At 53.6% G+C, this 23,471-nt stretch overlaps 1 protein-coding gene across 1 annotated transcript; it reads right to left on the bottom strand.

Moving 5' to 3' along the window:
* Positions 1 to 324: 324 nt before the first annotated feature.
* TMEM43 (transmembrane protein 43) lies at positions 325 to 23,377 on the bottom strand. Its single transcript, XM_082345286.1, has 12 exons — positions 23,173 to 23,377; positions 12,057 to 12,206; positions 11,157 to 11,291; positions 10,474 to 10,568; positions 9,644 to 9,693; positions 9,320 to 9,389; positions 8,500 to 8,570; positions 7,371 to 7,492; positions 7,033 to 7,107; positions 6,444 to 6,545; positions 4,959 to 5,076; positions 325 to 2,272 (listed from the first exon to the last, which is right to left on the bottom strand). Exons 1-12 carry the CDS (start codon positions 23,182 to 23,184, stop codon positions 2,070 to 2,072), a joined length of 1,203 nt encoding a protein of 400 aa, XP_082201412.1. The 5' UTR covers positions 23,185 to 23,377; the 3' UTR covers positions 325 to 2,069.
* Positions 23,378 to 23,471: the final 94 nt, after the last annotated feature.

The following is a 23,471-nucleotide window of genomic DNA, read 5'->3' as shown; positions in this document are numbered from 1 at the left end:
TCACTGCCATGCCTAGCGTCACACAGCTCATCAGCGGCAGATGCGGTATGCCTTTTGTGCCGGGTCCCGCCGGCTCCCTCCCACCTCTGAGAACGATCTGAAGACTGGCAAAGGTGGGAGGGGAGCCGCTCTTAAGTCCACACAAACCAGAGTAGGTTTCTAAGTGCTAGAGATATTGAGGTGCCTTCTCAAAAAAATTGAAAGCAATTTAGAACCTAAGTTCCAAAAATTGATAGGGTTCTTAATAAATTCTATGGCTGAATTCTTTCAGACAGAAATTTCAGACAGAATGCAAAAAAAAAAAAGGGGATAATGGCAAGTTCCTGTATCAAAAGATAATTAGAAATTTATTTTGAACTTTTATCAAAAATACAAAGATAATACAAGTTTCATCATGATTTCCCAAAGGCTTGAAATATTTCTTAACATGATTTTGGTCTTTAAGAACACCTGAAATTGGCAGTAATTTAAAATATGTACCAGAAAAATATTACACAAACCAAGTATCAAGGATTTTGTATTTAGCCATCATCTCGTCACTGTGCTTTCCAAAAGCATCTTTAAGGGTTGAGAGATCGAAGAAACTGTTCACTTAACAAGCAACAGTGAACACTATTTCAGTCCTTAAACCCAGATAACTCATCGCTGGGGCTGGCTGTTTTGAACATGAAAAATCTCAGTTTATACCACAAATGCCCAGAACAACGAGAGAGATTATTAGCTCTTGAGTTTCAGAAGTTCTAAGCCCTATTCAGCTACCAAACTTACTCCACTAAAGCAGCCACTCCCAGCAGAACACAACAATTTCCAAATACTTGAAAGATAAAGGACACACAAGTCTTTTAAGACATCAATGTTACAACATACTTTATCTTTCAAAGGGTGTTGAGAGTAGTTGGGAAACTTAAACTCTGTGAATTAAATAAGCATGGGTAGATTTGATTTAGGAATAAAGCTGTGGACACTGAACACATATATCACCCAGAAGCAGCCACTTGAGGCCCAGATGCTAATGTCAAAAGCACACCTGTGATGAACAGAGCCAGGCCAGAGAGCTTTCAAATCTGCAGCCTCTGATGCCTGATTTTGGTTGGTGGGTGGGGTGTCACCACGAAGGAGCCCACTTAGGATAATTGACTAAAAACTCAAAATCATCTTCAAGAAAATCTGGGCTTTGATGCCAGAGGATGAAAGGAAATGCCTTTCTCTCCCGGATAGAGACCCCAATCTCCTCCCAGAGGGAAAACGAGCCTTTTGCTAACACTGGTTTCAAAGCACCTGAAGCTTTGAAAAGCTTCTTAGGGACCCAGAATACCGACAGGTAACTTTCTCAGCCAGGTAAGTAACAGCCCCACTGAACTTTCTGTGCTCTGAACTACCTTCAACTGACAGATGAAAGGGGGTTTTCTGTAACAGTCTGAGACGTAAATCATTCAGGAGGTGTTTGTTTTCTAGATCTGACTTGAAACCGCGCCCTCTTAGGGCAGGTCGGGGAGCTACGTGCAGAGAAATGAAGTGGCAAGAAACAACCAGGCCTGTGGAGGTCCTACACGCCACAAAGATTCTGCCAAATGGTAACGTGCGTGCAAAGCCCAACAAACGTCCACCTTCCTCATCACCACACCCCCTGATTCTCTTAAGTACCGAATCAAGCTCCATGCGCAGAGTGGGTTTGTGGCACCCCTGCCGCCCTGTCCTGGGACGTGGGCATGGCGGTGGCTGTGGTGGAGCCTGGCACTGTCCCCAGGTCTGAGTGTCACCACCGCGGCAGACATCAGCTAAATGAAACACGCGAGTGGCCGCACGGCCCCAAGAGAAGGAAAGGAAACAAGCAGGAGGGCGTGTGTCACGCTGCCGGACAGGAGCCGCCTCCTGCCACCAAAGCTGCCCGCTGGCAAGAAGGGGTGCGAAGTGCTAACTGATGGACGCCAACCCGACACCCGTGCGCACTGCCAAGGCTGCCACCTGAGTGGGGCACGTGCGGAATCCAAGACCGACGTGGGTTTGGGGGAGGGGATGACCTGGGTCCCGAGGCACAGGCAGTGTCCAGTGGGTGCCGGAGCCCCGGCTCACTCCAGCTTTTTGGCCGGTACCCGTGTCCGAGCAATGATGATGGGCACCAGGGCGAGGCAGCTGATGACAAGCGCCCACAGGGGCCGGTAGAAGAGCCAGCCAGCGGCCACGGTCAGCAAGGTCAGCGAGGTGGCCACGCAGAAGGCAAAGGCCTTCAGGCCAATGTTGACCAGGTCTCGGAAGACGGGGAACCAGTCCACTGTGGAGAAGAGAGAGGTAGTGAGGCTTCCCAGGCCCCCGTGCTCTGCTGTTCTCCCCGCCCCGCCAGCCAGCAGCCTGTCTCTGGACCAGGTGGGGAGGAAGAGGAAGCGGTGGGGGGCATGTGGCCTGAGGGAGCCGGGAGGTCACACGAGGAGGAGCTCTGCTCCCGACTGCAGCCCGTCCCAGCCCCAGGCAGGGCGCGTGGTCGTGCTCTGAGGCCTCGTGTGCTGAGGGCAGAACAGAGACTCTCCCGGGACGGTGGCGAGCACCCGGCTGCTGCCCCTCACAAAGCAGGCGGGGCCGAAGCCCCCTCAGCCCTTCCTGGAGGGGCCTGTTCGGTCACCCAAGCCGTTACCAGTTACCTGTGCGCCCAGCTCCACGGAGGGGCTGAGGGGACTCAACGGGCCCGAGCCGCCCACCTCGAGGACCCTGCAGTCTACCGCCCAACGTGATACAGTCTCAGATCCGTCAACCCTGGTGGAATTACCCGTCCTTGGCCTCCTGGCCTCTGCAGGCAGGCGTTCCATAGCCATCGTCCACTGGGGGGTCTGCACTCAGTTCCCATGGGCCAGGGATCTGGTGCCGCTGGGTCTGCACGGCCGGCCCGGGTGTCTGCCGTGACGGCAGGGCCCCCACTCGGCCCCCACAAGCACGCGTCACGTTTGGGCACTGACCGTGGGACCATGCGTCACACCACACCCCGCCCACCCTGTAAGGCTGGTACTGCTCTTTTTTTTTAAACATTTTTTTTTAATTAATTTATTTTTGGCTGCGTTGGGTCTTCGTTGCCGCGCACAGGCTTTCTCTAGTTGCGGCGAGCGGGGGCTACTCTTCGTTGCAGTGCGCGGGCTTCGCGGGCTTCTCACTGCGGTGGCTGCTCTTGTTGCGGAGCACGGGCTCTAGGCACACAGGCTTCAGAAGTTGTGGCACGTGGGCTCAGCAGCTGTGGCACATGGGCTCGCTCTAGAGCGCAGGCTCAGTAGTTGTGGCGCACAGGCTTAGTTGCTCCACGGCGTAGGCCGGTACTGCTCTTAACCTCAGTTCACCCACAAGATCACTGAGGCCTGGGAGTTAAACTTACAGCTAGAAGGTGGCATAACCAGGATTTAAACTTAAGACTGTCTGAGTGGGACTTCCCTGGTGGTGCAGCGGTTAAGAATCCGCCTGCCAATGCAGGGGACATGGGTTCGAGCCCTGGTCCGGGAAGAACCTACATGCCGCAGAGCAACTAAGCCCGTGTGCCACAACTACTGAGCCTGCGCCCTAGAGCCCGTGAGCCAAAACTACTCAGCCCGCGTGCCACAACTACCAAAGCCTGCGAGCCTAGAGCCCGTGCTCTGCAACAAGAGAAGCCACCGCAATGAGAAGCCCGCGCACTGCAGTGAAGAGTAGCTCCCGCTCACCCGACTAGAGAAAGCCCATGTGCAGCAACAAAGACCCAACGCAGCCAAAAATAAATAAATAAAACTAAAAAAACAAAAAAAGACTGTCTGAGTGCAGAGCCTCAGGTCTTAGTCTCCGCGCTAAGCCCCGAGAGGACAGGGACCTTGTCCGTCCTGTTGGCTGCGTGGCCTCCGGGGCCCGGAGCAGCGTCCTCCGCACAGCAGGCACTCGGAAAGTGCTCATCACAGGAGTGGAGGTGTGAACGGGCGCCCTGCGCTGCAGCTTCCTGAGTCCCTCCCCTGCACTGTCCCTCTGTGCTCTCATGTCTGTTCTGACTCTGGAGAATCAGCCTTCCAGTGTGGAGAGAACCAGTCGGAGAGTCAAAGGAGGGCCCTCTGAGACAAACTTGACGATGGTGGAACTGGGCTCTGAGAGGGAAACAGCCTGTCCAAGGTCACAGCCACGAGGGACCTAGCGATTGTGCCCAAGACGCGGCTGCCTTTCTGAGCACAGTTCAGCTGTCCAAGGGAAGCAGCCTTCCTTTCCCTTCATGTCAGTTTTCCCAGCTGTAAAACGATCTGACAGTCTGTGTGTACGGCAGCCAGACTCTCCCCAGCTGGAGAGGGTAAGCGGGGGACGGGTTTCCGGGCCCAGAGACGGTGGGCATAACCATCTGACTGGACGGGGCATCCCCCGAGAAGCCCCATCCTCCCGGAGAGCAGCCAAGGCCCAGCACTCAATCACCCCGGGCACTCGGTCCTCCTGAGCCAGGCTGGCCCACTTGGGCAGCTCTGGGGCTCAAGCGGGTCAACCTTGGGCCATGGGCAGCCCGGCATGCTCTCCCTTGCGCTCCAGACTTGCCAGTGGCCGTGCCAAGTCTAGCCCAGGATTTGGGGTGGGGGTGAAGCATAACAGTTCCTGAGTGTTTCCTATTTGCCAAACATTTCACAGAACTCTGCAAATCAGGTGTGAGGAAACCGAAGCCGGGCCAGGAAAGGAATCCAGAGCTCTGTTCAGGCCTGGCACGGGCCGGCCAGCCTCCTCAGCACGGCTATTCGGCTGTGCGATGAAGGGGTGAAGGGCTGAGGGGATGGGCGGGTGGACAGAGCGGGGAAACCCGCAGCCTCGGGGGTCGGCATCCGCCCGCTCTTACCCCGGAAGCATCCTGACCCGCATCCTGCTTCCCCTGCTCACTTGTCCCAAAGCCTTTGGGGCACAGGATGGGCTGAGTGCACCCCACCAGGCTGGAAGGGAGAGCGGCGGTGGGAGGGGCCAAGGACGCCCCGTCTCTCCCCACCTACCCAGAGTGTAGAGGATCCGCGTCATGAGGTTGAGGCCCACAAACATGGCTGCCCAGCCAGCCGCCCGCAGGCCCCACGTCTTCATGGAGTTGCTCTTCTGTTCTCGACGAAACACCTCCTGCAGGACAAGAGGGGAGGGGCTGTCACGTCTCAGCTCCGGGGGGTCACCAGCCTACCCAGTCGGCAGGGCCAGAGCCGAGGGGCCTGGGCTGACCCACGAGCCACTGCGCTTCTGGACAGACCAGAGGGAGGAAAGGGCACCACCCGGGCCTACGTACCTCGCCCACCTGGCAGCACAGAGCAGGCAGGTTTGGGCCCTCAGATCACAGCCCGCCTCCTCCAAGAGCCGCCAGCCCAGCGTCTCACCGAATAAACCTGACGCTCCTGCCGCAGCAGCGCCTTCCGGGGGTCATCTGTCCCCACGCGGCGTCACAAGCCACGAGCCCCAGCACTCCTCTCTGGGGGGCAGCTCTGAGACCGGGGCCCCACCTGCGGGAGGCTGGAGCCCCGGGACAGAGGCCTGGGCTGGGCCTCCTGATTCTAGAAACTCCCTGGGGCCCTGAAAGCTGCCTGAGAAAGGGTGACTCACAGTCGCCAGGCTGGGAGGGGCCAGCCCTGCCCTGAGGTTGGTAACTGGCTCTGGGCCGCAGCCTGACCACACCCTCGTCCCAAGCTCAAGAAGGAGAAGGCACAGCCCAGCGCCGCCGCCTGGACTGGGGGCCAAAGGGAGGGACGACAGCTGACCGCCCAATAAGCGGGTCAAAAGGTCACAGCTAAGCCCTGCCACCTGCCCACTACCTTAACCTTCCAAACTATGGGTTGAGAGGGCAGGTTCAGAACGGCCCTCCACGGATACGCTGTGCTCATCAACAACATGCAAGCGCACTTTCTGCTAAAGAGAAGGATTTCCTGCCCGGAGAGGAGAGGCTAACTTCTAAGGCAGGCGCTGAACTAACGGCACATCTTTGCACCCCTTCTGCTCAGGGCTGGGGTGAGGCATGACCCCGTTTTACAGATGGGGTGGGTGCCCTGGTCTCTCTGGAGGCGCCCGCCCTCACTCGCCTGGTCCTGGGGCCGCGCAGCTCAACCCCTTCACCCCAGCTCACACTCAGCCTTCACGGGCCTCTGCCCGCCCCTCCCTGCGTAGGGCCACCCGGCGTCCTGGCCCCGACAAGGAGGGCCCTGGCCTGCCAGCACGACTGACTGGCCCCTTCTCTTCACTTGGGACTCAGCAGAAATGTCCCCTGCTGCCCGCTGCCACAGGAGGTTGCTGTCTCCATGTCCGTGGGCTCAGCGTCTGCCCCTCACACCAGGCTGCAGGGGCTCTGCCCACTGCTCCCCGCTTCGGGGACACGGGCTGCACACACAGGGAGACTTAACCCCTTCTACAGCTTTCTCTCGCCTCGGGGCCTGGGTCTGCCTCCGTGGTGGCAGTCTGTGACATGCCACTGGAGGGCAGAACACAGGTGCACAGGGGCCACTCACCTCTGCTGAGACGTCCCCGTGGTGCAGGAGCAGCAAGGTGTCCCCGGACTTGGTGGAGTATGGGACCAGGTGGTCACCCCGCTGCTGGGCAATCACGGTGACCTGGTCAGAGAACTCAGGCTTAGAGCTGCGGGGCCACCACCCGCGGGCCCAGCTCCCCTCCTCACCGTGTGCCAATGAGGCAGCGAGCGGGGACACCCACGCCACCCCGAGCCTCTGCCTCCACGTCGGCCCGGGGGACGGCAGCTCCCACTTCGCCACTCAATCTGAAGCTCCGGGGAGGACCCCGGGCAGAAGCGCGTGTCAGGGCCGAGCAGGGGCTAGGGCCGGGGTGAGGGGGTCAGGAACGTGGGACCAAGTCTCTACAAAGCAGAAGCCGGGGCTGGGGGCAGAGGGGCTGCACGCGATTGGAAAAACCTCATCGGGCCCAGCTGCAAGACCCCTAGCACCGCGCCCTCAGCCTGGGGCCCATGGACGTGCACAGGGCACGTGTGTACACGGGTGGGGGGGGGGCGCCCACAGCCCTCGCTTGGGCCCCAGCGTCTGCGCCCAGGAAGGACCCCCCGAGTCGGCCCGGGGAGCTGATTACCACGTGAGCTGGGCCCAGGTCGGGGTCATCGCCGCTCAGCCCTGCGTAGGAAAATGAGACGCGCAGGTCTCCGACCTGGGGTGGAAGAGAAGCAAGTGAGGGAGGCAGGAGCCGTCAGCTGGGCCCATGGCGCGCCCCACTCCCACGACCTCCGCCCTTGCCCAGGTGGCCCCATCGCCCGGAAAGCCTCTCCCCTCCAATTTCACTGGGCGAGTGTAGCTGTGATTCACCGGAACCGGACCAGAGTCTAAAGCTGGGCTCTGAGTCCCGCGCGCTGTCGGGGGCGGGACTCTGGGGCCCTGACCTCTGCCATCTGAGCGCCCAAGCCCGTTGGGTACCTCGGGGTACTTGGGGTTTTCACTGTGGTAGAAATAGTCCCCCCGGCGAATGATGTCCACGTGTGGGTCCTCCAGCTTGGACAGGCTCAGTGGCTTAAAGTTGTCCACTTTGTCGATGAGGCCTGAGAGAGGCGGGCAGTTAGAAACAGTGCTGAGTCCACTGCAGCTCCTGGCTGCAAACCCTCAGCCGGACGGCCTTTCCAAGCACCCTCACAAGCCCAGCCACGTGGCCACCTCCTGGCTCGCCCCCCGGGGACCCCACACACCCGGGGTGTCCACACACGCTGTCTCCCACCCAGAGTCCCTCCTCCGACTCCATCCTTCCGCAATGCCAGCCCCCTTCAGTCTTCAGCTCCTCCAGGAAGCCTTCCCTGTCCCCTCTTCCCCATCAGTCAGAGTGACCACAGCTCTGGAAGGGCCTTAGCCTGGCAGCCACTCCACCTTGGGTCTGGTCATCTGTGTCCAGGCCTGGCTTCCCTGCTGCAGCAACAGCACGAGGCTGGGGCTGGCTGGCATGGCTGGCATGGCTGGCACCAGAGCAGACAGCAGACAAGCCAGGCCCTGGCTCACGCAGTCTCTCCCCCGTCCCGCTGGCTATCTGCCACCTAAGTGTCTTCTCTCCGTCCTTCCTGGGTCAGACGCAGGGACTGAGCCCCAGGAGTTTCTGTGGCTAGGGGTGCCACCCTGTCCCTCGCAAGCCTCTCTTTAGCGTCCCTTCGGGGCCTGTGATGAACCGCACCCCCCCGAGCACAGGGCTGGGCGCCAGGGGGGCTCACAAGTGGAGCCCTGGGGCCTTCTCTGCGCTGCCGGCTCCAGGGCTGCCAAGGAAGGGCTCTCAGCTCTGCCTGGTCAGCCCAATAAGGACGCAGCACCTGGCAGCTGCTCCCTGGTATGGGTTTCAGGAGGGCTTCTACATGGTTCCCCACCTCCTGGGGACACACCTGCCCTCTGGCCTCGGCCCAAAGTATGATGCTGGAAAAGCGCCGGCTGACCCCATGCCCAGGGCAGCGGGGGATCCCTTTAAGCATCTGAGGGCTGAGTGCTAGGGCCCCGGCTCCTGGGAGGCGGCCAGGTGGAAGTGCAGGGCCCCGGGTCGATGCTGGCTCATCTAAAGGGGCCTGAGACTCACCCGCCGAGAGGAAAAACCTGCCGATCTGGACGAAGGGGGCTGTCGCGGTGAATGACTCCACGGCCATCGCTCTGCGGGAGAGGGGAGCTGCTGGTGAAGGAGGGCGCCGGGCAGGCGCTGCTCGGGTCCCTCTGGGTTGTGCCGGGCAGGGTCCCAACGCAGAGGGCTCCTGCACGTCCAGCCCAGGCCCACAGTCTGGTCCTTCCCCCCCTGCCTCAGCCTCTGCCCGGAAGGAGCAGCCTCCTGCAGCCTCCCGTCCCCCAGAGCTTCCTACCCTCTTGCCTGGACCCCTGCCAGCGTGTCCCATCCTGCCCCCCAGCCTTCAGATGGCCCTTCCACGGACTTCACACCCTCCTGACCCTTCCCAGCCTGGCTAGCACCCAAACCCCACCGTGCACATTCAAGGCCCTCCCTGGCCCAGCCCAGCGTCACGCCTGTCTCATCACCCCCATCCCTGCCCCTGAGCTAACCTTCCTCTGCCGGAACCCCCGCAGGGCCGGGTCAAAAGCTGCTGCCTCCTGAAAATCCCTGCTGACTGTCCTCCCATCCACGCCAACCGCTGACGACCCCTCCAGGCATTCAGTCCAGCCTTATACCCATGACCTGTTTGAGGGGAGGTCGCCTGGGGCCAGGGGTGTCAGGTCTCGCCTCTGTGTTCCTGGTGCCCAGCACAGGACCTGACCTCGGAACCCTGTCCCACATTTTCATCAGCTCACGAGACAGAAGCAACTCAATTCCATTACTCAGATGAGGAAGCTGAGGCTGGGTACCTGCTAGTGGCCGACAAGGCTACGCTCAGGCCTGGGGACCCAGCTCTCACCTGGGGTTTTTGTGGCCAATCTCTCGGTCAAAGTTTCTGCTGTTGACGATTTCCGACCTCCATTCAGTGTCTGTTTCAGGCAGAGGGAACAACGCAGAAACCACGGTAAACCTCAGGTTTGAGGCTCACTGGCCCCACGTCCTCTTATCCAAGCCTGCGACCACTCGGGGGCCAAAAGGGCGGCTACTGGAGCCTCGCTGGATGGATGGGAGAGCAGGGCTCTGAGGGCCAGCACCCAGGGAGCCTGATGCTTGGTGAGGACAGAGACCACAGGTGTGCAGGGAGGTGCCCTGTCCGCCCGCAGGCCCGGGGCCCCGTACTCACTGTAGGAGTACCTCCTCTCTGTCTTCACCTGCCCGTCCTCGGTGTACTCCCTGCAGGGAAAGCACAGGCAGCACCAGAGTCAGCCCATCACTCCCGAGGCATCCCCATCTCTAAGCATCTCCGGCTGGAAGCAACCTCGGGGCTCCCAGGTCAGACTCCCCAGATGAAGCAGGCTTGGTCCACACCAGCCCAGAAAAAGGGTGCTCCCTGGCAAACAGCCAGCTCCAGGCCTCACAGGCGCTCACTAGAGAAAAGAGCTTTCTCATCCTGAGCTGAAACCGGCCTCCCCTGGCTTGTGTCCCAGCCGTGCCCCGTGGGCTCAGCGATCTGCCTGCACCCTCTGCTCTGCGACAGCCCTGTGGAGGCCCCTGAGGCTGCCCTGCCCCAGACTGAGCCACCTGGGCTCCCCGAGTCCCCTCTCCACCCTCACTCATAGTACGTGTGGTCGATGAGAGCCTGCCTGGGGCTCCTGTTAGATCTGATAGGACATGACCCAGGAGCACCCCCCCGCCCCCCCGCACGCCATGGAAGAGAAGATGGGACACAACTTGGCACAGCTCCGTCTGAGCCTGAGCTGGGGCAGCCCTGGACAACTTCCCCGGAAGGGAGCTAACCAAGCCCTCTTTCTCCTCCGAGCCCCTCTGCAGGAGATTCCTGCCACCTCCAAACAAGACCATCAGCCAGTAATTGGGGGATAATTGGACATTTCTCCGATAGGAAGATTTTATACTTTGAATTTCAGAAGTGTCAAAGTGAGCGCCACCTGCACGTCACCCTAATCCCCACGCCTCCTTCAGCCCCAGCCAACTCTTCACCCGCCGGCCCCTCACCTGGACTCCTCGGTTTCCACCCATTGGTACATCTCCACGTGCCGCCGCAGCTTCACAGCCGGGAGGTGGACCCCGTAGTTTGGATCAGACAAGAGCTTCAGATAGAATCAAACAAACAAGAAAAATAAAGGACAAGAATGCCCGGCTCGGGGGAAGATGGGCTGGAGGAGAAACAGGTCCAGAGGGCAGAAGAGCACAGAGAACTCCGCGGCTGCTCCCATGGGGAGACGAGGGAAGCTGCCCATCCGGAGTGCTGAACCTGCAAGCCTGTGACGCGAGCCGCGCGCGCAGAGCTCAGGCTGCTCGGCCCAAGGGCGCAGTGCCCACGCAGCGTGTCGGGTGTTCAGACAGGAGACCTGGCACCAGACACACAAACCCATCATCACTGTTAAAGCGCCTCTTTGTGAGGCTCTTGCCTTGGGCCAGAGACTGTGCCGGGAGGGTAGCTACTGAATCCGCCCAATCTTCAGAACCGGCTCCTGGTCTGTTACAATTATTCTCCCCATTTGACAGAGGAAGACACCGAGACTCAGGAAAGATGGGTCCACACGGCTGCTGAGCGATACAGCAGGAGTCACGCCAAGTGTCCCCGTCTCCAAGGCCCACGCTTTCAAATCCTCCATCAGACAATATCCTGCGATGTGCCCCGGCCTCCCCGGGTCAGCAACCACCGCCAAGCCTACCTTGGACGTCCGCAGGGCCCCGCGGATGTGCACCAGCCGCCCCTCATTCTCCGGAGCCACACTGTGGATGCTGTCGGGGGTCACCACCAGCGAGAGTCCCTCCGCCAGCAAGGTCGCCATCTTCACTGTGCGGCCCTGTGCACAGCGGGGAGTGAGGATTTCAACCACTGGACACAGCTGTGCCCTCTGCCCTGGGCAAGAGGAACCCAGGACGTGCGCTCTCCCAGGAAGGCCACCCAGCACCCGTCTCAGCACCGCCCGTGCCGGCAAGAGCTGCTGCTTCTGCCCTGCACCCCTCCCCCATTTTTCTCTGCCTCCTCCTCCCCTCCACTCCTGCTTCACTTGGGGCGATCGCACGCCTGTTCAAATCATGTGACCCAGGCCTCGGCAATCACATCCTGTGTCCACTGGCCACAGGCAGCGGTTCAGAGAGAGGACTGAGGCCACTGAGAGGTCTCCCTGCGACTTTTGCTAAACTGATTTAGAAAGAGATGGTTCCTCTTTTCCCTGGGGTTGCTAAGCTGCTTGGATGTGACCCTGGAGTTACCGGGCCACCTTTGCCACCACAAAGGAAGAGCCTGCCAAAGAAACGTCCACAACAGAGAAAAATGGGCAAGAGATGGAGAAATGGAGATTCCTAGTGACCCAGCATGAACGCCTGGAGGCAACCATGCCTGAAACTGATGCTACCCAGGATTGCAGGTGTGTGAACAGATCCACTCCCCCTCCTGCTTACATCAGTCGTGAGGGGGGTCACAAAAGAAACACTCTGATTAATTCAGCTCCTGCCCCCATAAAATCTAGACCCTTATTACCATGTCCAGCCTCCGAATTCACAGCCTTTGCTCCCTGACACTGCAGGGACCCTCATTCTGCACAGAGGGACACCAAACATCATACCTCATTGGTAAAAATTAAGTAGAAGGAAAGCAGGAAGGTCATGAGCCCCACAAACATTCCACCCGAGGTCTCGCTCAGCCGCTCCAGGAAGCCTGGCTGGGACTTGGTTGTAGTTCTGACATGTTCCTTCCTGTTACTCATACTGGAATACTGAAAAAAAAAAAAACATTAAAAAAAAGAATATTATTATTTCAATAAATAAATTGAATTTCGCTATTTATTTATACTGTTTTTTTTTTTTTTTTTTTTGGCTGCATTGGGTCTTCGTTGCTGCGTGCAGGCTTTCTCTAGTTGTGGCGAGCGGGGACTACTCTTCGTTGTGGTGCGCAGGCTTCTCATTGCGGTGGCTTCTCTTGTTGCGGAGCATAGGCTCTAGGTGCAAGGGCTTCAGTAGTTGTGGCTCGTGGGCTCAGTAGTTTGTGGCTTGCGGGCTGTAGAGCACAGGCTCAGTAGTTGTAGCACACGGGCTTAGTTGCTCCGCGGCATGTGGGATCTTCCTGGACCAGGGCTCGAACCTGTGTCCCCTGCATTGGCAGGCGGATTCTTAACCACTGGGCCACCAGGGAAGTCCTATTTATACTCAGTTTTTATTGAGTTTTAATTCTATATAATCCTGTTTAATTCTATAATCCTGTTTGGCTCAAATAAAATGCCCTTTTTTCTTGTCACTTGATTGTTAGTTGAATTTTTGTGGACATTTGCTTGGCATAGGTGGTGGGATATCAGAGCCAGCCAGCAGAGGACACCTGGAGTCCACCCCAAATGGGTGCTTGGTGCCAGCACAGGCCCTTGGAGCCCCACTCCTCCGTATTCCTCAGGCACTTTGGTGGGTTCTCCTGGTACCTGGACAGCACTGCTTTAAATGACATCCTGAGTTTTACTTGAGCTGTTTTTCTTGGGACTTGGAGTCCTAAGGGGGTACTGGAACATCTCCTAGGCAGGGACCGTGGAGGAGCTTTGGAGTGAACGGGGTTCACTGGTCTCTTTTAAAAACTGACTTAAATTGGAAAGATTATGTATACATGGTCTGAACAAACTGCTAGTGAAATGAGAGACTGAGCATGCTCAGCTCCGAAGTAAAGGGACACTTGCTCCTTCCAGCCACGAGCCGTTCTCAGGCGACCGAGAACCTGGGGGAAGTGTCTGAGGATCAAGTCTCTTAACGTGCATCGGTCGCACAGGGAGTCCCAGCACAACCACCGAGTAAGTTCTGCTCGCCAGGTGCGCATCATAAAGGCTGATCACCCTGCGCTCTGAGCATCCACGGTGGTTTTAGACTGTGGAGGGAGAAGCCAAGAAGCTTGAGAGTCAAGCTGACCCAAGGGGAACCCCTTAGGGGGACAGACACACATTCGATCCATCACACCGCCCTCAGAAAGTTGTTCAGATCCTATCTGAATTGGGCTGCCAAATTAATAATGGGAAACCGTGCTCAAAGGCCGAACAGCCCCCTGATGGGCAGCCACTCTGGCTGGCCTCATGAAGAAACCAATGCTTTTGCAAACACTTAACTCTTAAATGGCCAGGATGGAGCTCTTTTGACATTCCAACGCTGTAGAGAAAGCTGGCTTGATAAAACATCTTTTCAAAATTCTGACCCTGACAGAACAAAAGTATTCCTAGGAGAAAGCCTCAAGTTAACAATTCTTATCATGTCCCTGAAATGTAAACACAGCCCACATTGCCTGAGTCTACAACCTTGGCTTAATAGACTCTAAAACTGGAAAAAAGAAGGGGGGGGGGAGCACAGTGTGTGCAAAGAGGAGGCCGTTGTGAAACTCAAGCAGGAAAACCAGGAGACTTCTGTCCGTGTCTGGCTAGATATGTGCATGTCTGTATGTATGTATGATCCGTCTCTAACTCCAAATGGTATTATCAACATTAATTGGTAAAAGAGGTTTACTTAATTGACTTAAAAGTAAATGCATACAAATCAAATATTTCTAAATGTAATTAAACTAGCCCGAATTTTTAAAGGATCACATAATCTAGGATTAATCTTTAATGAATGAAAATGAGTCAGAATTGATGGTTTAATTAATACAGACATGTCTTTAAAGTCAAACATTAAGTGTAATACTTTAACTGTACCTAGATTTACTGAAAGTTAATAAGCTCATGTTATCTCTGTTATAAAATTTGTCAACAAGAAAATTAACTTGGTATGATAATATTTTCGTAAGTAATAAATAAGTTTTGGGGTGAATTCTTTAAGAATAATTTTGTTTTATGGTATGTCTACATAAAAACAGTTTCTCCAGATTTTTGGTGACTTGAAACTTCAGCGTTCTGCCAAATTAAGTCAAATGATGGAATTCACTGAATGTCTAGATCATTTTCTTAATAAGAAATACTGAAACATTAATTGCTAAAGAAGTCTATGTTTACCTACTTTGATCTCTTATTACAGAGAGATTAAATATGTTTGAGACTATTAGTAAATATATTCTGTGCTTTGTTGGAAGACTGAACTATAAAGTGGCATACATTTCTAAAAATTAATTTTAAAAAGGGAACCCTGAGAAAAGAGTTTTATGCATGGCCAGGACTTACTAAGATCAGATTGAATTTAATTAAATGAATGAAATTTAATATTAAAGGTGAAATGGTGAAAACTAGAGTTTGTTTTTTTCTGTTAAGAGGACAAAGTTTTCTTGAAATATTGATCTCCTTTTGATAACTGACTGTAAAGTTTCTTTACCTCTTAAGTAATCTGCTGTAACTTTCTGTATTTGCTTTTGAAATCTTTTATTATCACTTTGGTTAAGTGAATAAATATTGTTTCACAGTGACTTATGATTCTACTTAGCCAAACATTTAAAACCTCTTGATATCGTTCACAAACTTCCTCAAATCAAATTCTAAATGAAGTTCTTTTGGCCTCCAGCTAACTTTGGGAAGCTTCAGAAGGCCCCTAAACAGCTCAAAGAGAAATATTAAACTAATTAGGCTCATGTGGTATGTTAAATTACATGGGAAACATTGTCAAATGAGTAATGATAAATCTTGTTAGGTTATATTATATGGCTAAATATATTACTATAAATATTCTAGAAATTATATGAAGTTCCTAAAATTTGAAATGTCCTGGTATGTTGTCAGTCATGATTTACAGTATCTTAAAATGTTGTACGCCACAGAAATTGCCAAATTTCCTTGATAACTACACTGTAATCAGGTCTTTAACCATGCTTTTAAGTCTTCTGTCATTTATTCACAGTTATGCCTACACAATAACAGATGCTTTTACAAAAACGTTTGTAGATGACTTGCTGTTATGCTCCCAAATTAAATTAGACTCGGTAGCAAAAGGACTTCCTCCTTGTATGAGGGCTATTTCAGCCACGGCTCTCACATAAAGCCACTGAAGAAACAGTAATGGGGTCTCCTTTAACTATTTATGTCCCAAACTCAGGTGAGTTTCTTCTAAACTCTCACCACCCTCAGCACTATTCTATAAGCCAGCTAGCTTCCTATGAAGTATCGTTGCTTTATGCTACCTTGGTTCCATGTAATAACCTTAACCCTGCAACTCTGCTTCCAGCACCACAGGAAGAAAACAACCACGACTGCATTTTGTTAACCAATTATCTTCTTGCTTCCAGGAAGCCCATATCAATAATGCTGATCTAAATTAATTTACAGATGGTCCTACTTACGGGATGAGCACCGCGCTGGACAGGCAGTAACGCCCACAGTAGACATAATTGAAAACGTTTACTCATCAGGAACAAAGTCAGCATGAGCTGAATTAACTGCCTTAACTCTACCTAAAGACCAGGTAACACACATTTATACTGACAGTCACCATGCCTCTGGAGTGACACATGACTTTGGAATGTTATGGAAACAATGAGGTTTTTAAGCTCTTCAGGACAACCTAATAAAAAAATGGAAAACAGGTTGCAGAGTTATTGTTACACGACTGCCAAAACGGTTAGCGATTCTTGAAACCGTAATTTTCAATAATTTTCAGTTTTCACCTACGCCAGGCATTCCAAATCCGACAGTACGGAAACTAGGGGAAATCAGCTCGCTAATGCCCCCGCCCATGAGGCAGCTTTAAACACTCATCCTATCCAGCCTCCAGAACGGCCACTGTTCTCAGTTAACCCTGCTAACCCAGTAGAAGATTTCCTTCTACAGGCTCAAGAAATTGCCACCAAAGAAGAGAAACAAATATGGCCACAAAAAGGGGAATTCTGACCCCACCACAGAAATATGGTCTAGACCTGATTGAAAAAAAACCACCTAGTGTCTGGAGCACAACAGCCATCACTCCAGCATGCACCCCCTGTAACTCACTGTGCGCCTGAGAAAACGGTTTCTGGGGAAAACAGTATTCTTGGAAACTTGCCCCCATGGTGGTTCAAGGGAAACATTACATTATTGTCAGGGTCTCACTGAGGCACTTACAAAACAATTGGTAACTCACTCTTTCTATAGCGAGCTCCCAGAAAACCCTACAGATCATGGATTATAACCTAGTCATTTTGTTTATTGGAAAGGACATCAAATAAATGATTCTTTGCAGCCACAAGGGAAAGAACCTTATCTGTTATTGTTAACTAATCCATGCTCAGCCAAACCGAAAGACATTAATTCATGGATTCACGTCTCTCATTTTAAAAAAGGCCCCTCCACCTAAATGGACTTCGACCCCTGTTTCTAACACCCTGTTTCAACTAAGATGAGCACCACCAAGCTAGGACGAGGGGACAACAGCAGCAGACAGCTGACCCAAGAGTCCAGACCAGGCCTGTAAGACCCATCCTACCAGTTCAATTGTACTATTTACCAAATGTCTGTCAAAATTGACAGTTACTGTTTTACTTCTAGCTATGCTTTTGCCCCAGAGTTTAAGATGGAAGGAAAATTCCTTAGTACAGCTATTGCAAAGTATAGCTACTGGAGGCAAATTTAACCGATCGTTGGATCTGTCATCCAACTCTTCAGGCAACACAAGGCTGACGCAGGCACTCATAACTCCTGTCATTGACTTTTCAGATGTTCTCAATGTTACCACTTACTTAGATCAATCTCCCTCTGGCCTAACCTTTCAGGTCCAAATTTTCTAATGTACTAATGTGTCCATGCCTTGTCTGACACTATACTACCCTCAGCCCTTAGGGACCAGACACAACTTACGCTAGTACCCATACCCCAGCCATCCCCGCCCCGAGCTCCATCTCTTACTTAACTTACAAATGTCTTGAAGAGAAAAACACAAGTAACTGGTGCCCGCAACTCCCCCAAGTCAAATACCATATAGACAGCTTTTGGAAAGCCTGCAAGAAACCCCCTGCCCCGAGCTCCATCTCTTACTTAACTTACAAATGTCTTGAAGAGAAAAACACAAGTAACTTGTGCCCGCAACTCCCCCATGCCAAATAACATATAGACAGCTTTTGGAAAGCCTGCAAGAACGACCGTGGTTTAATACCGTGTTAGCGAAACTTCCAATCGATGCGGCTATTCATGAGAGCTCTCTGGGAGGGAACACTTGCATCCCCAGGTTTTATCTTCTTCTATGGTATTGGAATTGACACACCTACCCAAGGATGGGCACATAAATGTCTTAACAGCTGGCAGGTAAAAGGCTTATGTTTGTTGGGCATTATGTTACCTCACTGTCTATACAGTGAGGCAGATGAACCTCCTTTCTCTCTCCATGACAGAGTCAAGAGATCCATGTTAGCAGGATATCAAGATATCTGGTGGCAAAGTCTTTTGGGAATCTTGAGTCCTAGGGCAGGAATATATGTAAACAGAGGTACGCTCAGAAATCATCAGGCACCATTGGTCATACAGCCAAAGAGACTGCAAGCAGCATTGCAGCCCAACAGACATCCCTAAGTTCCTTAGCCCATGTAGTATTAGATAACAGTGCTGCCTTAGAAAACATATAATCTATAAAATGTTTCCCCATCGGCACACACCTCTATGTTTGTTTACTCCATAGGATTAATTTACTCAATTCTGAAGTTTCTACGATGGGAAAGTGATGTTGCAAAATCGAATAGCTCTTGATTTTTAACACCACCCTGCAAGGAGAAGCTTGTGCTATAACCCAGACTAAATGCTGCATTTCCATACAGGATGAGTCCTCTAATACAACTCATCTAACAGCTCACATACCAAGTACAATTTCCACACTGAAGGATCCCCTTCCCAGTCCAGGTGAAATCTCAGGGAAATGGCTCAACTCTGTGGATTCATGGCTTAAAGCTCCACTTGTGACTTTCTTATTGTCGTTGGCTTTATTGATTTCATTTACAGAGTAATAATCTCTTGTGCCTCTTGTATATTCAAAACTCCAGGGACTTCCCTGGTGGCGCAGTGGTTGAGAATCCGCCTGCCAATGCAGGGGACACAGGTTCAATCCCTGGTCTGGGAAGATCCCACACGCCACGGAGCAACTAAGCCCGTGCGCCACAACTACTGAGCCTGCGCTCTAGGGCCCACGTGCCACACCTACTGAGCCCGCGTGCTGCAACTACTGAAGCCCGCACGCCTAGAGCCCGTGCTCCGCAACGAGAAGCCACCACAATGTGAAGCCCGCCCACCACAACGAAGAGTAACCCCCACTCGCCACAACTAGAGAAAGCTCACACGCAGTAACGAAGACCCAACGCAGCCAAAAAAAAAAAAAAAAACTCCAACTAAAATAACGATGTCTAACGACTTGACACTATTGATCATATCTGTAGTTCTATATAATAGGTATGCACAATGCATATGCAGGGTAAAACTGGCATACGTCCTATTGGACAATTGACCATCAGTCCTTGCCAAGCATTTTACTAGCCTAACCCCCTAAAAAGAAAGAAAGAACCAGGCTATTCAGATCTGTCATCAAGGGACAGGGTGCAGGGCAGGTAAGCAATCACCAACCCCGAGGGACCAAATATTTGATCACCTAGTGTATTCCACCGAAAGATGAATGATCAAAAGGGGGAAAATGATGAAATGAAATTTATATTTGAAGGCAGGACATGAAAATTGAAGCATAAAATTCTCTGTGTGCGTTTGGGCCTCTTCTCTCCCTCCCTAACGTGCAGTCTGCATGTGCATTACACTGACCACACCTTCTCAAAGACAGGAGCACCTGCTCGACTGTAAAGATTATTTTTTTTCCTTCCTTCTGATGCTAGCAATGCAACTTCTTAAAAGAATAGTGTTCTTTCTCAGCTCTGCAGGCAGTCATGGTGATTTACTGCTCCTTTGTACGTGCCTACTGGACAATGTGTCTTTGATGAACTTCATATAAAATATCAGTACGTCATTTTGATGTTCGATCCTTTGATTTGAAAATGTACATGACTGTGCCTTTGACTTTTTTTTAAAAATATGTAACATACATTTATATAATGGTAAGTGCAACGAAGAACATACTACAGGATAATGGGATACAATGACGAGGGTGGGGAGTGGGGTGGGCTGGGGATGGCACTTGAGACTTGAGTCAGTATACACAGCCTTGGGAGGAGGTTGACTTTTTTTGTTTTTTTTTTGGCTGCGTTGGGTCTTCATTGCTATGTGCGAGCTTTCTCTAGTTGCGGCGAGTGGGGGCTACTCTTCGTTGCGGTGCATGGGCTTCTCATTGCAGTGTGTGCCTTTGACTTCTAACATGTGGAACAGTTCTCAGAGCTTCTGAGAGTCTATCTCCTGGGTTATAATCCTGTTTGGCTCAAATAGAATTAACTTTTTTTCTTCTTGACTGTTAATTGAATCTTTGTCAGAGTCTTCATGGAAACATGTGTTTTCATTTCCCCTGGGCATTAGGTACATACCTAGGAGTGGAACTGATGGATCATAGGGAAGATGCATGTTTTTTAAGAAACTAGCAAATTGTTTTACAAACAGGTTATTAGAGATATATTTCTAATTCAGTTCAACGAATAGAGGCTGAGTTTCCTTAGGGCAGTGCCAGGCCTCATAGGGGTGAGAATGTAGGGGTGAGAGGCTTTAGGGCCATTCAGTCAGGGCGACTAACAGTGCCAGGCCTTGCTGAGTGCCTGGTGAGAGGGCACCAGTGTAGATCCAGTGTTAAAGGAGTGACCCCTTCCAGCTGGGAGGGTCAACGCAGGCCCCCTGAAGGAGGGGGCATTTTGAGTGGGCTCTCAGAGGCGGACCCTGGGGTGAGGGCATCCCCAGCAGGGGGAACAGCGGCCTCTCTGCCCTGGCTGGGTTGTGGAGGGCATGGGGAGGAGAGGAGGGCAGCTAGGCAGCTCTAGGTGGGTCATGGTAGGCTGCAAACTCCAGAGTCAGTGGGTCAGGCTTTGTCCAGCCGGTAACAAAGCACAGTTTAGCGTGTCCGCTGCTGACCCAGAGTGTCATCATCCAAAGCAGGACTCTGGAGCCAGCAGGCTGGGTTTGAATGCAGGCTCTGCTACACAGCAGCTATGAGACCTTGGGCAAGCGATTTAACCCCTCTGTGCCCGGCACTTCCTCATGGGTAAAATGGGGATAATAATCCAGTACATAGGGTTGTGGTAAGAACCAGAGAACATAATTATTGGATGCTCAGTGCCCAGGGCACAGGGAGTCCCATGCCAGTGCTGGCTGGTGGGAATGCAGTCAGCTTTCTCCATCACTGATACCAAGGCTGGGCTGGGCTGAGCTGACAAAAGCCACAAAGATGTAAGCGGTTCCCAGATGAGCACTCAGGGTAAGCTAGCCCACCCTGGCACTGGGGAGTAAGAGGAGAGTCAAGTCAGTCTCTGCTTAAACGAAGCTGGTGCCATGTTCTCTGACTGTCACTGAATGCCACCAGCCCAGGCCTGCCAGGGACCAGATGTCCATTGCGTTCAGAAATGGTCTTGACTTTCCAGGCCATTTGGAAACATTAGTGGAGCAATTTGCTGCAGGCAGGTAGGTGACCATCAACCATCATCATGATGACAATGGCAAACACTCCAGTCTATCACAGATCAGACACGGACAAGCCCAAGGAGGTGGGCGCTATCACGACCCCATTTCGCAGACGGGAAAACAGAGGCTCAGCAGTTACAACACCAGTCCAGATCACACAGCCTCTAAGAGATGGACTTAGGATTCAAATCTGGGCAGACTGGAGGCCACTCTGCTACCACTCTGCTCTGGACTGCGTTCCTCACTCCTTGGGAGCTCGCTGCAGGCAGGCAGGCAGGACAGGAAAAGCCAGTCCCGCTACAGCCAGTGCAGTCCCCAAGTCGATGGCTGGAAGGCCTGGCTTCCTCCTGGGCCTCCCCTCAGCACACAGCTAGGAGCCAACATCAAGATAAGGGGCTCAAAGATGGCCTTAAGAGAAGAAGGTGCCCCTCCGGCTGGCAAGCGTGCAGAGTGGCATGACACACCCGGCCCACATTCTGGACCAAATGCCCAGTAAACATGGATGGTCGTGGAGATTTCCTCCCTGCCCACTCCCCTACTCCAGGCTTCGAATCAATGAGCAGTGAGTGGTGGGAACACGGGTTGACATACAGGCCCTGAAAATCACTTGCTGTGTAACACTGGGTAAGCTGCTCTACCTCTCTGATCCTGTTTATTCATTTATAAAGTGGAGATGGTAACAGTAACTCCATCACTGGACAGATTTTACAGTGATTAATAATCTTGTGGCCTCCCTGCTCCACCCCACCATCTTTAGATCTTTCTTCCTCACAGGGCCTGGTGGCCCCTGTAAATGTGCACCCCACTGCTGGGTGAAGCAACAAAGGTTTGGCAGCAGAGGGACCCCTAATTCATCTACATTCCTTGGCAAAGGTCAGGACCCAATGTATCCAAGATCTCTGCCCACCAGGACTGAAGACAAACTGTTTTCTTTTTTATGTATTAAGTACCTACTATGCCCCAGACACTATGCTAAGCACAGTCTCCCTTAAACTTCACAGTAACTGCTCCCATGAGGAAACAAAAATCCCAGGAGATTAAGGCCACACAACTCCTGAGGAAGAATCTGCATTTTCCCCCAGGTCAGCCTGACTCCAAAACCTGCCCCACACCTTCCCATGACCTGCCAAGCTGGCTGTGAGACCCTGGGCAAGTGCCTTCCCCTGCCGGGGAAGTTCCCCATCTGTAAGATATGGTGGTGGCGGTATGGTGGCAGGCCCGTGTCCTGCCACAGGCTGGGTCTCTCCCGGCAGCGGACCCTGCGTCTCACGGACCACCTCTAGGTGCACCATTTAAGGCTTCTCGGCCTCCCAGACAACTCTAATCCAGGCTGTGGGAGACACAAGCCCTGGCTTCTCAGGGGGTGTGGGAGGCAGAGAGGACGCTTGGGGACAGAGGAGGGGCCTGAAAAGAGCGCGTAACAGACCAGGGGAGAGTGGCTAGACACTCCACCGCAGCAGGAGGGAGGAAGGGAGTGCCTGGGCTGGCAGGGCCGCGAGCTGGCTCCACACACACTTTCACAGAGGAGGGGAGTGTGAATCACCAGCTCCTCCCACGCCCAGCACCCTGGCGGGAGGTGCCCCTCTGTTTGTTGAATGAATGTTGGGCTTAAATAGAAAGATTCCTGAGATAAGGCTGGCTGCAAGGAGAAGCAGCCAGCAGCCGTTCCAGGGGCACCACCTTCGGCCAGGGCCTCTGCAACCAAATCCATGCTAGGAGGCCGAGGGCCCGGCCGTAGGGAAATGCCCCTTTCTCCCCGTCGTCCTAACTCCTCCGCTCCCAACCTAGCCCACGCCCCTTTGCAGCATCACAGCCGGGGTTTACATACTCCCCTGGAGCGGGGAGCTCACCGCCCACCCGGACAGTGCGTCGCGGAACAGCTCCGCCCGGGCGGATCGGCTTCGCCACCGCCCCAGTGGACTGGCCCCTTCTCTGCGGCCCCGTCCAGCCCTCAAGGTCCTTACATGGGAGAAATCCGAGGGCCCAAGCGAGAACTGGGAACAAAAGGAGGAGCTGCGGGGAACCGGAGCCACACGTCCCGAGGCCCGGTCCCCGCCACCGCGCGCCCCAAGGAGTCCCGCCAGGCTGGAAGAGACGGACAGACGGCTCAGCTGCCAGAAGGCCCGGATACGGGCGCGAGAGGGAGGGGGTCACCGGGCAGGGGGCCGCGGCGCGCCCGCGGGGAGAGGGGGCCGGGAGACGGGGAGCCCTGGGTGTGGCCGGCGAACCAGTAGACACTCACGTTCGCGGCCATGCCGCGGCCCGGTCGCCGCCCGCCTCGCTCGGCTCAGCTCCGAGAGGGGCTTACGGCCGCAGCGCGGAGTCCCGCGGCCTCTCGCCTGCCAGAGAGCGGTACACACCCAGCCGAATCCCAGAGCCCGGAACGCGCCACAGAGTTACCGCCCCGCGGGCGCGGGCTTTTGGCCTCTCGCTCGCCGCGCCGCGCCGCGCCGCCTCCTGGGAAATGTAGTCCAGGGTCGGGTGCACTCTCCAAAAGTTGCAACCTACCGTACCTCACTGATGCGCCTGCGCACTGCAAGC

Source organism: Balaenoptera borealis (genome assembly GCF_965194805.1).
Source record: "Balaenoptera borealis genome assembly, chromosome: 12".
Lineage (NCBI taxonomy): Eukaryota > Metazoa > Chordata > Mammalia > Artiodactyla > Balaenopteridae > Balaenoptera > Balaenoptera borealis.
This window is presented reverse-complemented; position numbering and strand designations above follow the sequence as displayed.

Coding starts and splice junctions, on each gene's coding strand:
- TMEM43 (XM_082345286.1), bottom strand. Junction 11,292..12,056: donor ACTTAATTTTTACCAATGAG/GTATGATGTTTG, acceptor CGCTGTGCACAG/GGCCGCACAGTGAAGATGGC. Junction 10,569..11,156: donor GGGCCCTGCGGACGTCCAAG/GTAGGCTTGGCG, acceptor TTCTATCTGAAG/CTCTTGTCTGATCCAAACTA.